This window comes from Gymnogyps californianus, chromosome 25 (genome assembly GCF_018139145.2).
Source record: "Gymnogyps californianus isolate 813 chromosome 25, ASM1813914v2, whole genome shotgun sequence".
Lineage (NCBI taxonomy): Eukaryota > Metazoa > Chordata > Aves > Accipitriformes > Cathartidae > Gymnogyps > Gymnogyps californianus.
The window spans coordinates 1,063,248-1,079,313 of record NC_059495.1 but is presented as its reverse complement, the minus strand read 5'-3'; the positions used below and the strand labels follow the sequence as shown (position 1 = coordinate 1,079,313).

General features: G+C 54.5%; 1 protein-coding gene across 4 annotated transcripts in view; it reads left to right on the top strand.

The window, feature by feature from the left end:
• SIK3 (SIK family kinase 3) overlaps window positions 1–16,066 on the top strand; it is a 91,264-nt gene that overhangs the window by 70,273 nt on the left and 4,925 nt on the right. For 2 of the 4 annotated variants that reach the window (XM_050910812.1, XM_050910815.1), the window contains exons 10-21: window positions 515–595; window positions 708–817; window positions 1,639–1,792; window positions 2,286–2,441; window positions 3,034–3,104; window positions 6,810–6,953; window positions 10,103–10,253; window positions 11,048–11,173; window positions 11,486–11,571; window positions 12,278–12,387; window positions 12,928–13,285; window positions 13,632–14,512. In XM_050910812.1, the coding sequence (XP_050766769.1) occupies window positions 515–595; window positions 708–817; window positions 1,639–1,792; window positions 2,286–2,441; window positions 3,034–3,104; window positions 6,810–6,953; window positions 10,103–10,253; window positions 11,048–11,173; window positions 11,486–11,571; window positions 12,278–12,387; window positions 12,928–13,285; window positions 13,632–14,512 (2,428 nt within the window). The remainder of the gene's footprint in view (window positions 1–514; window positions 596–707; window positions 818–1,638; window positions 1,793–2,285; window positions 2,442–3,033; window positions 3,105–6,809; window positions 6,954–10,102; window positions 10,254–11,047; window positions 11,174–11,485; window positions 11,572–12,277; window positions 12,388–12,927; window positions 13,286–13,631; window positions 14,513–16,066) is intronic. The other 2 variants (XM_050910813.1, XM_050910816.1) reach the window with 2 other exon arrangements.

Sequence of the window (16,066 nt, the reverse complement as noted above, 5' to 3'; positions counted from 1 at the left end):
TTCTGAGTGTCCCCATCCTGGCAGGAGTGTCAAAACGTTCCTCGTCTGAGAACTTTGTGCATATTTAGGGTGCCGCATCCTGCGATTAGGAGCAGTTTGTTCGTTGGCGGTGGGTTTAGTGAATACCTTTCAGACCAAGTCTTGTGTTAGCTTAGTGACAGAGGAGAAGGCAGCGTGAGGGTTACTGGTTGGGAGCTAGAGTTTACAGACCAGGACTGCTGTGCGATGCTTCTTCCTCAATTTGTGCTGGTGTCCGAGAAATGAATATTTGCTTTGAGAGAGGCCAGGTCATAAGGGAAGCAGAAGGGATGCTGACCCTGCCTGAACAGAAGGGAGGAGGGGAATTGAGGCGACCCCTTGAGAATTAAGAATAAAGAGATCTTCACTGGCTCCAGGGTAACCTCCCTGTTCCCAGGTGCTTAGGTCTGTGCGCTGGTGTTAATCCAGCAGTGTTTGTAAAGGGGTTGTCAGAGATGCTGGCTTCGTGTCTTCTGATTTTGATCTCTCTGCTCAGCAGACAGAACAGACAGGCAATACCATGAGCATCAATGTGCCACAAGTCCAGCTCATCAACCCTGAAAACCAAATTGTGGAGGTGAGGTACACCCCTTGATGACCCCTGCGAGTTCTTTTCCCGGGCTCGCATTGAAGCCTTTTGCTTGATCCTCACGTTGTGTTTCAACGTCTCCAATATTTTGCCTGCCCAGACTGACGGAACAATGAACCTGGACAGCGATGAAGGGGAAGAGCCATCGCCTGAAGCTCTGGTCCGTTACCTCTCGATGAGAAGGCACACAGTTGGAGTAGCTGACCCACGGTTAGTACTGGACTCTCCCTCCCTGGTGGAGGGTTAAGGGAGGAACCTGAAGACTTGCTCCCAACACGTGACTCTGGTCCTTCTGAGATGTCACAGATTTATTCGTGTGCTACATAAGCAGACGAGAGGCTAATGCCTTAAGGGGACTTCTGGGCTCTGTGGTATGTAAGGCTTGATACCTTTTGGACTGGCAATGGTCTCCAGTTTCTGGGCTGGCAAATACACTTCACAGCGTGCCCCTCGGTCCTAGGTCTCTGCTTCGCTCTAGCCAGACCAGCCGCTGACGAGTGCGTCTATCTGTATCGTAGCTGGTATCAAACCTTTGGCTTCCTGCGCCTGCTGGGGGTGGCGTGGAGTTATTTCTGCAAACTTGGCTTCTGCTGGTTGGAGAAAGAAATTCAAGGTGTCTCCTTAGCAAAAGTGTTCTTTTAAACGGCCTAGTCCCATTGCACAACTTGGTTAGTATTTCAGCTGAGGACGAGGATGAGATGCTTTCCTCCTCTTCTTCCTGATCAGCTCTGTGTAAGCCGTAGTGGTGTTCACTGGTGTGCAAGCCAGTTTCTCACCAAAGCTGCACTGCTGTCATGTCCTGGGTGAAGTTGTTGTGATAAAAGCGACCGAAGGTAATGCAAAGAGCTAGTTCTGGCAAATCTCAACTTGGAGGGGAAGGAGGGACAAATAAAAACCGAAGAGTGGCTTGGCTACTCTCTGTGACCATTTCCCGGAGCAGTAAGAAGCCTTTTTGTGAAGGGAAGCTGGGCCCGTGGGTGGTTCTCTTAGCAACGTTGCTAATTCACCTGTCTGTCAATGTGATTGCACAGGACGGAAGTCATGGAAGATCTGCAGAAGCTCCTGCCTGGCTTCCCCCGTGTCACTCCTCAGGCTCCGTTCCTGCAGGTGACCCCGAATGTGAACTTCATGCACAATGTGCTGCCTAGGCAGAACCTGCAGCCCACGGGTCAGCTGGAGTACAAGGTACTGACCGGTGCACGTGCTCCCTGCTGCAGCCCGTGCCCCGCCAGCACGCGGGGGGGTGTTTGTGTGCTTGCTCTCTCTGTTTGCCAGTTCTTTGGACTCCATAAGCTTCAAGATTTACCCTCTTGCTGTCTCTTTAGGAATGATTCTAGTTAAAAAGCTGACGAATGAAAGAACACTGCAATATCAAATTAATTAAGGGGCCGGGGAGAAACAGGACTGCGCTGCCTGGCTTTGGAGCTGCAGGTTGCAGCCTGCCTGGCCACTAAAGCAGAGTGCAGGGAAATGGAGAGTTAAACACCGCTTTCCCGCTGACACTGCCTCTCTCGGCCCCGCGTCAGCTCTGAGATGTTGGTGATATTCCTTCACCTCTCCTGAAGCCCAGGCGGCTCGTCTTCTCTCGTGCCAGTGTCCGGGCTTGTGACCTTGGGGCTCGGGTACCGGAAGGATCCGGTACGGGGCTGATGATAACTGCGGTGTCTGTGCTTCCCAGGAGCAGTCCCTGCTGCAGCCCCCCACCCTGCAGCTGCTGAACGGCATGGGCCCTCTGGGGCGGAGGGCATCAGATGGCGGAGCTAACATCCAGTTACACGCACAGCAACTGCTGAAACGTCCTCGAGGTCCATCTCCGCTCGTCACTATGACGCCAGTAAGTAGCAAAAGGAAAGAAGAGAATTAATTGGTGGCCTGCTTTATAAAGATCTTCTCCCACAGACAGAGGTGACTGCCTCCAGGTCATAGCAGACAGAGCAGTAGGCTCAGGCCGTGGCACTCTGGAAGCACTGCGGGGAGTGTGCCCGCTGGCTTCCAAAGGTTCCCCCGCTCGGGAGCGGCGGGGTGCTCTCTCCCCTTGGGGGAGAGTCGCCGTGCTCTCCTCTATCTAGCAGCTGAGACGGTATTTCTCTCTGGAACTGACAAAGCATTTGGGAAGTTTTTTTAACGGTTGCTTTTCTTCTCCTTTGCTGATCTAATAGAGAAAACTAAAATGTCCGTCTTGGGCATTAATGCGCGTTCTTTCTTCCTTGATGCATCTGTAGCACCGAAAGAGGCAGCAACCTTGTACAGGCAGTTTTGGTTGGGGAAGGAATGTTGGAAGGGGTTCTTGGCCGAGTGTCCTTGGTGCTGCAGAGGAGCTGAGATATATCCTTGTGAAAGCTTGTTTGGGAAGGTCAGGTGTCCGCTGCGCGGATGGGACCACGCCGGCTGCTTTCTGGAACCCATGGCTTCTCTTCCCTCTGCAGGCTGTCCCAGCTGTCACCCCTGTGGATGAGGAGAGCTCCGATGGGGAGCCAGATCAGGAAGCTGTGCAGAGGTAACTCCCAGTCTGTTAACATTTGCCCTTACTATCTCCAAGAGGCTCACCCTGTGGTGTTCCACAGCTGAACTAAAACACGAGCAACCTCATCACAGGCAACAGTGTTGATTACAGCGAAGGCTCAACGTTTCTCTTGTTCTTGTGGGTGTTGATTACTGTAGGCAATTACTCCTCTGACACTACTAGGTGCTTACAAAGCTGGATTCCCCCTGAAATGGTTAGCTAATTGAGCAGTAGGTTCTCCAGAAACTCTGAAACTGCTAAATTCCTTTGCTTAGTGTGCACCAGCATGCAATCCACACTAACCTGCAAAATGAGTGCTAAGTGATTCACCCCTCCCTGCTGAGTGATGGAGGTAGGAAGATCTCATCTGTGGCCTTGGGTGTCAATGCAGCTTTTGTATCAAGACATGCAGTAAACATCCAACTCTGATGCCTTAAACAAAGTGAGCTTGCTGGAAATTCGGGTACCTCTAGCTTCTAACTTTAGCAGGAGGCCTTAAAATAGTCTGCTCCAATAAGGAAAGGATTATTAGCTATCAGGCTAGAAACTGCTGTTCTCTCTGTCTGCTCCAAACACGTACTAGGAAGCGGGTAGAATATGCTTGTACTTTCTCAATCCATGAAAACACTAACCATGTCCTTGCTAACATTTTCTTAGTAGCTTTTGCATAGTTTCTTCTCTGCTAACCAGCTGGTGCACTACATGTGGCGGGTGCGGTTACGGAGTGCTCCTATCCTTACCTCAAACTTGAAAAGTTTTCTGGATTCCCCCCCAATTTGTACAGGCCACCACCTCGAGTAAGGTAGCGTTTTCTCAGGGGCTGCGCTCGGGAGAAGGATTCAAATTGGGGGTTGGTCGCCGGCAGAGAAACGCTGGGGTGGGTGGAGGTCGTACGCCAGAGCCTTTGCCAGCTCTGCTCCTTTCAGTGCTCCAGAGCGAAGGGGGGATTTGAACGGTGGGTGTGTGCAGTGACAGATTGTGCAGGGCGTGCGCTGAGACTCCTGCCGCCTGCCTGAGCTTAGAAGAAAGTCAAAGCTGGTACACGTGAAAGAACGCGCTTCCAGCCCTGCCTTAGAGTTGAGACAGAGCACGTCTTGGGTTTTCTGCGTAGCCTTACGCTCTAGTTCTTCACCACCCTCATCTTTGTGCTCGCTCTCACAAGTATTTTCCAGCTTCACGAGCTGCTGTTCATCCAGCGAGCCACCATACTGGGAAGGTACATGCTCGTGACCTGCCCCAGCTGCAAGGCAGCACGATTTGAAGAGAGCCGCAGCACGGAGCAGATGAAGAGCGTGCACCTCCAGGCTGCGCTCAGCCCCTCTTCAGCTGCTGTACCCGAACTGTGGGCTGTCCGCCCTAGCAGGGCTCAGCCACGCAGACTCTACATGCGGCTGTACGCAGACGTGCTGCCTAGGTGGCTGTTAACAGTTGTAATCGAGGGCCCGTAACGTCCACTGACAGCACCTCAGATGGCAGACAGTCCTTCTGACCGTGCAAATCGGATGAATCTGATTCTTGGCAAGGGGATGCCTGGACATCTCACCTGGGCGGATTTTCACCGCTCCTATTCTAAAACCGAAGGTTTCCGTTGAGGCTTTAACTTAAAGCGTTAGCTCAGCTGGAAACGTTTTGAAACCCCCATGCAGTATTTTGTAGGTTGCAAGTCCCTGAAGTGTTCAGATCTCACTGAAAGGCAAGTCTCCTCGGACCTAGAGGTCACTTTGCTGCTCTCGACGGTGCTGCCCTTAGTCCTTTCGTACCACATGTTCTTCTTCCACCAGATGGCCCAGAAAAAGCCCCGTCCAGGTTGTGCGTTAACTTGCTCTCCACCCCCTTGTGTTGCAACATGTCAGTAGTCATCAGAGGAGAAGGGTAAATAGCATTAACATCAGGGACAGATGCAAATATTTAGCTTCTCAGAACACTGCTCCGAACACTCTGTATGCAGCCGCCAGTGAGCAGTTTTTGCCCTTCTTAATCTGACCTTGAAAACAGAGCATAGTCTTTCCTCTGTTCCAGGGAACAGTCACATCTCCTTTGAGCTTTGGGAAACTTTCTTCCACCCGAAACACTGTTACAGCTCATGATTGGATTGTTCCCTGGAGGTCTGAAATAAAATGATCTTAGCAAACCACAACTGTAAAGCTCTTTGGGAAACTTTCCCCGTCTGCATCGAATGATTCTTAAACAGCTAATGGCACAGACTTTGGCAAGTTACCACAACGCTAAGCACTCTTCATTCTGTTAACTTGCTGTCTTCTGCTTAAGTGGCTTCAGTGGCTAGCAAAGAGAGGCTGGGTTTGGGGAAGGCAGCAACATTATTGCTTGCTGCTCTTCTGTGCTTCACCAGTTGAAGTTGCAGGGAGCCTTAGTCGGGGGGGGTGGGGGGGAAGAGTGAAGGTGAGAATTCCCCGTTGGTATCCCTGGTGCTGCTGGCTGAGCAATCTTTGTCACGGTTACCACGGCTGCCTCGTTGCCGCCGGTTCACAAGAGTAGAAATAGTTGAGTTCATAAGTGGGCGTTCACCCCACTTGGCCTCGAGTGGGTAAAGTGCGAGCCCCCCTGCTCGTCACCAGCCAGGGCGTCCTGGGTAGGCGCTTCATTTGTTATCTCTTCTGGCCCCGTGCCCCGAGCTGCTCGGAGCATCGCTGCAGCCAGTGCCTAGCAGTTCAGGGCAGTGGCTGTCAGAGCTGCGTGGCCCTTCCTCACATCCTTGCCAAAGCAGAGGCTCCTAGTTTTGCCCTGCGCGCTCCCCCAGTCTTTAGAGCGTTTGCAAAAGAACTGGAGTCTCTTGGTTCCAGCGCAGAGGGTGCTTTAGTTTAAGCTGCTGCCCCCAGGCTCCGGTGTAAGAGGCAAGCCCAGCCTTAGCGCTGGTGGCTCTGGCTCCAGAGGAAGGGACCCTCTCGCTGCTCGGTTTCCCTCGCTGGTTTTGCCCGGCACGTCGCTGGGCGATTTCCGACTCCCCGGAGAGCGGAGCAGGGACTAGATGGCGCACTCGGACCGGGCTGGGCACCAGCCCTTCCTCAGCCGAGCCCCTTCCTCACGCTCCTCAGGCAGCTGGAGGCTCTACCCACCCGTAATCTCTGGTGGGGTGGCCCTCGTGCACCCTTCCCCTGCTGCCACAAGCCGGCCGCTGCTCGCGGCTAGACCCGGGGCGTCCCAGGGTGGGTCTGAAGTGCAAAGGCCGTCCTGCAAGGGTGCAGCTGAGCAGCAGCTCCGCTCTGCGCCCGTTCTCTGGCCAGCTCTTGCTAGGATTATCTGAGACTCGTCTCTTGGCTCCGTGCACGCAGCAGGCTTCCCCGTGGCTCAGTGGGGCCTTGGGAGAGGGAGGCAGACCTGCTGTAGTGGAGTGAATCCACGTTGAGGGCAGGGTAGTCACCCAGGTATTCCCAAAGGGATATACCAGCGTTCCCCTTGAGATGAAACGTGGCTTTCCTGCTGGGAAGAGCAAATGGCTGCTCTTTCCTGCTGAGGCTGGCAGTAGCACACGAGCAGCTGAAACTACACTTGTCCCCTAAGCACTGAAGACCCAGCGATGTGACAGGCATGGGCAGCGTGTCCGTGGCGTGCTTCTCCCCGGTTGGTTCTGAGCACTGCAGCAAGCATTCTTCCTTCCCGTTTACTCTGGGTTATCTAACGCTCCCTGTTTTTGGAGTACTCCCATCAGTCTCTTATAAAATGTGCTCCTGCTTGTTGCAGATACTTGGCAAATAGGTCAAAAAGGCACACTCTGGCAATGACCAACCCTACAGCTGAAATCCCTCCAGACTTGCAGAGGCAGCTAGGACAGCAGTCCTTCCGACCCCGGGCTTGGGCTCCACACCTGGTACCCGATCAGCACCGGTGAGTAATGGCACCGGCCGTTCGGGCAGCGTTGCGCCAGGAAACCTGCTCAGATGTCGTCTGGAATGGAGCACTGAGGACATCCCGCTTGGCAGGGAGGGGTGAGGAGGAGGAGGAACAAGTACAAAGAGCAGACCCACAGAGTAGAGGGTGTCTGACCGCGTTGGGGACACCGGAGCTCTGCGCTGGCGCGGGCTCCGTGCCTGCAGGCACAAGCAACGTCAGGGCAGGAATCGGCCGGCTCTTCCCCTCCGGTCCCGTTTTTGTGGCTGGAGGTGATTTGCCGGAATGGCTGCCGTCACGTAAGGGTTGGGAATAAGCTATTCATTTTAGAGGAGAGCTTTTCTCTGTTGTAATGGTAGGGGTCAAGCTAGCAGTAGATAGCAGAGCTTCCACGGAACATTTTTGGAGGCAGATGCAGGCAAAAGACTGCACCAAGAGACATCTACACCAGAGCTTAAAAACCTCACTGTTCTGCACCAGAGTTGTGTGTTTTGACTGCAAAGTCTCTTTGCAAAGCTCCTCAAGAGTCATTTCGTTTCTGATCTGAACCCCTGATGGGAAACGAGGTGGGGCAAGGAAGCTGGGGTGGGAAGAAAAATGACGATGTCTGGGAAGGAGGGAACCGATGCGGATTGGATCCAAACACACTCGAAGCGTGTGGGTGGGGCACTCCCGACGGAGAGGGGTGTTCGTTTGACACGGGGTCCTTGGCACAGCAGCAAACGGGAGACGCTAATGCCACAGAGGGAGCTTAAAACCTGTGCTCCGAACCTCTCGGCGCCGAGAGTGCAAAGCAGCTGCAAACTGCAGAGTTGGCTGCCTGTTGGTCTCGCCTGTTGAGAAAGCAGTCGCCTACCAGGCTAGATCGGTGCTCGTGTTCAGTCCTTCAGCCAGCTCCCACTGGCAAGCTTGACAAAGCGCTTTTTATTGTAGCCAGATACCTGCTGAGCTGAGCACTGATGTAATCGGCAGAGACAGGTGAACTCTGAGCAGACTGAGACAGTGCTAGTGCCACGCTGGAACTCCGGAAAACCGAGATAAGCACCTCTCTACCCTGAAGTTACTCCCGCACAGAGAGGTGCTCGGGGGATGGGAAGAGCGGGAGGGGAAAGATTTCTAGGGTCACAGAAAAGCTTGATAGGAAGAGGAGTGCAGCTTGCAAAACAACCAGAATGTGCTGTCTCCTGCTTTAAGGATTGCTTCAGATCGTAAAGGTAAGCTGGGTCACTCACGCACTGCAGGAACTGATTTTTTTACGAGGCTGTTAAAACACATTTGCCCTGTAAATATGTTGGTGTCACCTCTGCCTCTTGGCTTTGGAGTCCTGAGGCCATTTTGTTGCATCGTGAACAGGGTGGTCTCTGCTCATTCCGCCCTCAGTGTCGTAACGTGCTGTGAGCCTGCCTCGTGTTTTACCTGCAAAATCACGGGAACTTCATCTGACCGTGGCCTGAACAGATTGCCCCGTGTCGTGTCCAAGACACGTACGGCACAGAAACCATTAGCAGTCTTGTGTCATCACATAAATAGACCTCAGTTATTGAATGGCAGGTGGGTTTTATTTTAGCACGTAATGTCTTTTAAGCCACCTTCTTAGGTAGCACCCCGGTTTGGTCACGATAGCTTAGTATCTGAAAGCAGAACTGAAGTACAACAATTGTACGAGGCAGTACGGTTGTTCTGCCTTGGCCACATGGGTTTGGGCACCTCAGCGTAATTTTATCTGTAGCTTCTGCTTTCCATCAATACAACAGGAGATCAAATGGATCAGGAGAATGGATGGGATGGCATCAAAAGGCAGGGGCACAGCTCTGTCCTTGGCAGACAGTTGTGTGTAATCTATAGAAACTGAAGCACGTCCCGCTAAGGCAGACCAAGCAACAGGAGCTGAACCCAGCGTGCTGGAAATGGTCCAGCATCAGTCACCTCCTGATAAGGGGGAGCCTCGCCAGGAGAAAGCGTTTCCCTTCGAGGAACAGGCTTCAGTAAAGAGCCGTATTCGGAGCAGCCACAGCCGTAACTTGCCTGCAGTAACACGGTTCAGGACCGCACCGGCGTGCAGCCAGGTGGGCTCCCGTTGGGTTTAGTGGCAGGCTGTCGGAGGTGCCGTAAAGACCACGTCTCCGTGACCTTCTCCCAGGCAAAGGCTGCTGTTGGAGCCTGTACCATTGAGTATTGTTTGCTGGGTTTTACAGATTGCGTTTGCACAGGAACCGTTAGGGCAGGCGGAGGAGCCTGATTCTGTTTGTCGTAAGGCACATTGTGACGTGCGTATGGGAAGTTAGCTTTGATGGTAACACAGGTTGCACCTAACGGCAGGGCAGGAGCTTAGCGCTTGACTTGGATAATGGGGAGCCCCAGCTTGGGGAGAAAGCAGCTCCCGAAAAAAAAAAAAATACGGCTCCCTGTGATGGTGAAGAAGAAACCTCTTTGTGAAGGGAAAGTCCTTGTAGTGCCTTGGGCACAGTTGCCTCGATACTGGCTGTCTCTGCTTTTCACGTGTGCCCGTTCTGACTGCCCAGTGCCAAGCATCCAGGCAACTGGAAGACTCTGCATGTGAAGTGACAGCTTGGTGAATGCATTAGAAAGATGTCCCCTGCTGCGCAGAGTTACGTTCCTGGCCCCTTGTTTTTTAATTCGGTGCATCTCTAAACATGGATGCCAGCCCCCCTGCCTCCTCGGAGGCTGCTGAACACGTCAGGCTCTGTCCTCCGTGTGCCCCTCCTGTTTTCCACAGGCATCAGGTGCGGTCAGGGGCCCTGGGGAGCTGGAAGGCTCAGGCAGTGGCTGCTGAAGAGACGAATTTTAGATGTTTAGGATGCTGAATGGTTTCTGTAAACCTTTTTCCATCTGAGGGATAGATGCATCTGTATGGATGGACAATGAGTTGCTGCCCATCTGGAAGCTGGTTTGTGGCTGAGTCGTCTCCAACCTTAAAACACATTTATCTGCCCAGGCACCGAGGGTACTTGGTAATCCTGTTTCCTGTTCACGGTGATGATGGCACCTTATTTCTTGATCTAAAACATGGTTTATTCTGGGTGAGTGGGCAGGTGGAACTTGGCATGGCTGGTGTAAATGAAATGTCTCTGTACCGGAGTTTGTTTTTTAGCTGGCATCACTAACCCACTTCCCCATGTGTTCAGTTCTATTTACAAGGACTCAAATACTCTGCACCTCCCCACCGAACGCTTCTCCCCGGTTCGGCGCTTCTCTGATGGTGCTGCCAGCATCCAGGCTTTCAAAGCCCACCTGGAGAAGATGGGCAATAACAGTAGCATCAAACAGCTTCAGCAGGTAAAAGAGGGAGCTGGGGGTCCTCGAAAGAGCCTCTGCAAGGGCTTTTTATTGTCTCAGCCTTGCTGCTTCAGGAAGCAAAAGGTGAAATCTTTATGGCTAACGGCTGCGGACGCGCAGCGGTGGCTTTCCAGCCGAGGAGCTGTTCCCGCTGTGTACGTCTGCAGCAGCCCTGCTGAGTGTCCTCTAAACGTATGTGCTGTTCACCTGCGGGCTGGGAACCTTGGGGGCTTCCACCCCCCTCTTTCTGGGGTGCCAAACCACGTGCTGTGCCCACGCGTGGGCTGTTCTGCCTGCCCTCGCGGGTCCCACCAGCGCCGTCCGACTGCGGCTGCTGCTCTCCCGCATTTCCTGCAGCAGCAACATTTTGGGGCTGTTCCAGGGTGTCCCGGGAAAAGGGGCCGTTCCTACCGCCAGATTTTGGAGTGTACTGTATGCTGTTCCCTACGCAGCCAGCGCACGGCTTGAGCCGGATTTGGCCCCAGGGCAGGACTTTCACCTTGCAGCACAGCGAGATGCTCTTTTCGCCTTGAAGTTATCGTTACTAGAGCTTTGTACTTGCCTTTTTAAGGGAGCGCGATGGTACCAGCCTGGCGTCACGTCCACCCGTTTCTTTTCTGTTGTGTAAGGCTTGAGCTGGCCATGTTATTACACACCTGATTCTGTCCCATTGAACGGATTAGGCTTCCTTTACTGGCTTTTTCAGACGGGTGGGCTGCAGAGAGTGCCTTTTTGCACAGCAAGTGTGCCGTGCACGAGAAGGTCACTGAAAGGGTGTGCTGGATTCATTACAGGAGTGCGAGCAGCTTCAGAAGATGTACGGTGGGCACATGGACGAGAGGACGCTGGAGAAGACGCAGCAGCAGCACATGTTGTACCAGCAGGAGCAGCACCATCAGATTCTTCATCAGCAGATTCAGGTACTGGAGCCTGAGCCGGAGCTTCTGAAGTCGTAGCTGTGTTTTCCTGCGTTGCCGCAGATACAACTACGGAGCGGGTCGCGGTGGGATTGAGGAGGGTGGATTGCTCGGCTTGCTGTAATGAGAAGCAAGCCTGAAGGACTTGAGCGGTGATGTTTGCACAGCTGCTGCGATAGCCGGAGCCGCTGTCGGGGAGGGAGTATTGGGTGAATCTGGATATGTCCTACTTCACCAATCAGCGTTTTCTAAATTTACTAGTTGAGACATTATTGATGGCAAACGCTTCTTGTTTTCTTCCGGTGCCTGGTTCAGGACTGTATCCGGCCACCCCAGCCGTCTCCACCCTTGCAAGCTCCCTGTGAAAACCAGCCAGCTCTGCTCACTCACCAGCTTCAGAGGTAAAGAAATTGCTTTAGTAGAGCTCTGGGGAACGGGCTTTTCTCTTACTCAAGCCCAGGGATGAGCTAACGCACTTAGAGTCCAGGGCCGGGTTGGAAGCGTGTGAAGTTAGAATGGTGGAGGCAGTTCCCAGGTGACTGTGCCTGGTCCTTGTAGCTGGATTCTGTCTGAAGGGCTTTTAGAAGCAGAGAAACAGGATTCAAAGACACAAATCTGCTTTCAACAGATGATTGGCAGGTTCTGCCTTTTGACCGGCTTGAAAATGCGTTACCTTCAGTAGCCGGTTTCTCTCGTGCTTTCTACTCGGAGCTGCTGCTGGACGTCTCGTGCCTTTTCAGGCTTTCGGTTAGGTAACTGTCCTTGGCTTCAGCGCCCCGACTTCTAGATGAGGCAGGCTGAGCTGTGAGAAAGGAGAAAGGAAGGTTTCTCGCCGGCAGCAGTGAGTCAGGAGGCGAGCCCGCGGTGTCCTTGTCCCCGGGTTTCTGTCGTAGGCACCGGGTTATGCTTGCTACCTGTGTGGCTTGGGCAAGTCAGGTGGCTCTCAGAAGAGAAGCCAAGCCGTAAAGAGGTTGGCGTCCCAAACGAGGGCTTTAGGGCCTTTATTTAAAACAAGAGAAATGCAGCATTTGGCGTCGGCTCTCACAGTTGAAAAGGCATCTTCATGAGGAGCGGGCATGACGAAAAGGTGCTTGTTTCCCTGCGTAGGTTACGGATTCAGCCATCCAGCCCGCCCCCGAACCACCCTAACAACCATCTCTTCAGGCAACCAAACAGCAGCCCACCTCCTGTGAGCAGCAGCGTGCTCCAGCCCCACGGTAAGCGGTGGCGGTTTACCCCGAGCCATCTGCGCTCCTCTGGGCGGGCCACTTGGCAGAACCCTGTGGTCCCATCAAACCCCCGGGGAAAAGAGCGCGGGGGGTGCCAGGGGGCTCCGGTTCCCCCCCTCCCCGCGGCCTAGTCCTTGCACGGTTTGCTGATGATGTAAAAGATTCTCCATCTGGCAGCAAGGGCTGGTGTTATCGAGAGCTTGCGAGGAGCTGCCAGCTGGAACGTGTGCTGTTGGGTTTCTTGTCGTAAGATCCTTACTTAGCGCTCCCGGGGGTGGGGAGGAAGGGCCGATATTGTCGGGTTTATGCAAATCACCGTCAACTCCGCTTTGTTTCCCTTTCTGTGCAAGGGGCTCTAGCTGTGACCTTTGCACGCTTGGCGCAGCGCTACTCCCGAGCGCTCCTCTCGCCACCCGCAGACACGTACTGGGACTCCCAGTGCGGCCCCGAAGAGCAGCAGCTCCCGCCCCGGGGCAGATCTCGCTCCCGAGCCTTGGCGCGGGCGCTGAGGGTCTTTGTTCCTTGTAGGTGCCGCCTCCCAGTCCCAGTTCCAAGGGATGCCGTCCCACAACACAATCTTCCCGCAGTCGGGTAACTGTTCCCCTCCCCCAAACATGGGGCTGACGTGCCTGGGCCTGCAGCAGCAGTCGCAGCCTCAGCAGGTCACTATCCAAGTGCAGGAGCCCGGCGACATGGTCAGCAACAACCTCCTGCCGGGGGCCTCTGTGGCCGGGCAGGGCATGCCCTCCCACGCGCGGGGCATGCCCATCAGCCCCAGCGCCAACCAGATCCAGATGCAGCACCGCGCGAACCTGATGGCCTCCCTCACCTACGGCCACAGGCAGCTGTCCAAGCAGCTCAGCGCCGACAGCGCCGAGTCGCACAGGTAAGGCCGCCGGCCGTCTCTGCGCCACTTCCCCTAGCTGGGAGCGGGGAGGAAGAAGAGGCGGGGGCGGGTATCTCAGGCCGAGACGTGGTTTCCTCGCCAGGCCGGGGCCGTGCTGCGCCGGTTTCGGGGAGCGAGCTCTCTCCCCTCCCCTGGGCAGCGGTTCCCGAGCCAGGTCAGAGCTCTGCGAGTCCGCAGGGCTGCTGTGTCGCGTGCCTTAGGGAGCACCTCCCGCCCGGGAGCAGCTCGCTCTGCCTCCTGGCCTGACCAGAGAAGGCAGCCCGGCGCGCCGAGCCGCGCCGGAGCTGCTGCAGCGCGCTCACTTGTTCCTTTCTGTTCTTTGCAGTCTGAACGTGAACAGGTATCCCCCCGCCAACTACGACCAGGTGCACTTACACCCCCACCTGTTCCCAGAGCAGCCTCGCGTTTCCCCCAGCAGCTACAGCCCGGCGGGAGGAGTTGGGTTTCCTCCAGCTCAGCAAGCTCTGAAAGTCCCGCAGCTTGACCAGTATCCCACTTTCCCTCCAAATGCACATCAGCAACAGCAGCACTACACTGCATCGGCACTACAGCAAGCACTGTTGTCCCCGACGCCTCCCGACTACAGCCGACACCAGCAGGTACCGCACATCCTCCAGGGACTGCTTTCTCCCCGGCACTCGCTCACGGGGCACACGGACATGCGGCTGCCCCAGGCAGAATTTGCACAGCTCATCAAACGGCGGCAGCAACAGCAGCAGCAGCAGCAGCAAGAATTTCAAGAGTTGTTCAGGCATATGAGTCAAGGGGATGCTGGGAATATGGGCACCAGCGTGGGACAGAACCTCTCGGAGCGCCAGTCGTTGTCTTTGCCTTACCAGAGTGCTGACACGTACCACCCACAGAACAGCCCCCAGCATCTCTTAAAAATCAGGGCGCAAGAATGTATCCAGCAGGTACCTGCGTCAGTGCCGCCGCACGGATACGTACACCAGCCAGCCCTGTTCCATTCGGAGAGCATGGAGGAGGACTGCGCGTGCGAGGGTGCCAGGGACAGCTTTCCAGACAGTAAGAGTTCAAACACATTGACCAAAGGTTGCCACGAGACCCCTCTGCTTGTAAATGCAGGAGGGCACGGGGACCCAGAATCTTTGCTAGGAACTGCTAATCACGCGCAGGAGTTGGGGACGCATCAGTACAGACATCAGCCCGCTGCCGGATTCAGTAGGAATAAGGTGCCCAGCAGAGGTAAGGCTCCCTGCTGCTCGCGTAGACGAAACGCTCTCCCGTGCTTGGCTGCGTGCCGCTGTGCCTTCCTGCCGGAGGACACCGTCTCTACCCAGCACGGCAAGGGTTTCGTGACATAGTTTGCATAGCACCGAATTACCTAGATTCTTTTTGGCTTTTGTGGCCTTAAGTAAATTGCAGGCATAGTCTCTCTAATAAACAGCGTTAAATAAGAAGGGAACCCGCTCGGCGGCTCGCTCTTTGGAATTTGACCTCCTTCTGCAGGCAGGCAAAGGCCAGGTCCCAGAGCGCTGCCATCTTTGCAGGGATGCTGCCTGCTGTTGACGTACTTATTCCGGTGGGTGATGTTCCCCGTCCTGTGTAAACGACGGGCTAGAAACGGTTAAGTTACTAGCGTGTACCCCCAACTGCAGCGGTGCGTTCCTTCTCTTACGAACAGACCCTTGAGTCCTGGCACTTCTAAGGCTCCCGCAAACGCACACAGTAAGAGCAGCGGTAAACGTCTTGCGGCTAAGGCCGCCTCGCAGCAGCTCCTCTGGCGCTGTGGGAAGCAGCAGCAAGGCTCTAGCCCTGCTTGAACTGGAAGGGGTTGGTTCTGCAGAAAGTGAGTTTAAACTTGCGTCTCAAGACCTTTTCTGCTAGTTGGAAGCGGTTGCGCCTTTGCTCCTTGGTGGCTGCTTTGGCAGCCGTGCGCTGCAAGAGAAATTCCTGCCTGAGCTGTAATTACAGGCCTTCTCTGTATGAAAAACACCATCTTAGCCCCTTGCTAAGAGGGCTTTGAAGAGAGGCTTTGCAGGCTGAGCTGGGTGGATCAGTATTCGCTGCAGGACTGAGTCGTGCTGGTCTGAAGCCATCAGCTTGCCCTTGGCACAGAGGACCCTACTGCGGAGGAGCGGTGTCCCGGGCACGGGAGGCACGGCTTTGTTTGGGAACACAGCACGGGTTTGTTGGGAAAGTACTGGGTTGGAACAGACTGGCTCGGAGGGCAGAGCGGGCACGCCAAGCCCTGGCCCCCCAGAGCGCGGGCCGGGGGTAGGGACGAGGCACGGCTTTTCTGAAGTTTTCTTAAATTTGGCTTAAATTTCTTAAATTTCTTAAATTAAGTTTGCTCTCGGACCTCAATTTCCCTGCCGTGCATGGAGCGCAAAAGGGAAGAATCGCCCCAGGCTAGGCAGAGTTTGGAAACTCTGGAGGGGTGTTTTGTACCGAATCAGGAGCTTGCATCTTAATATCGTAGACCGTTAGATGAACAACAAGATTCATGAGGTCAGAAGCTGAATTTCTGCCCCCCTACTCATGGTGCTAGAACCGGTTACACAAGGGAAAAGGACTTTAGACTACAAGACTTTGTAAATGAGTAGAAGCAAGTAAATGTTTACAAATAGTATTGTGTAAGCCCTTCTGGCAGTGCTGTTTGGATGCTCACGTCGTAAACTAGTCCTGAGATACGGCTGCTCGCGCTGCTTTCCTCCTGCCTTCAGTAACCCACTTGGAATCAGGTCTGCGCCGCTTCGGTTCCAGGCAGAGTCGACGCCGAAGCAGCCTAGGTACCCT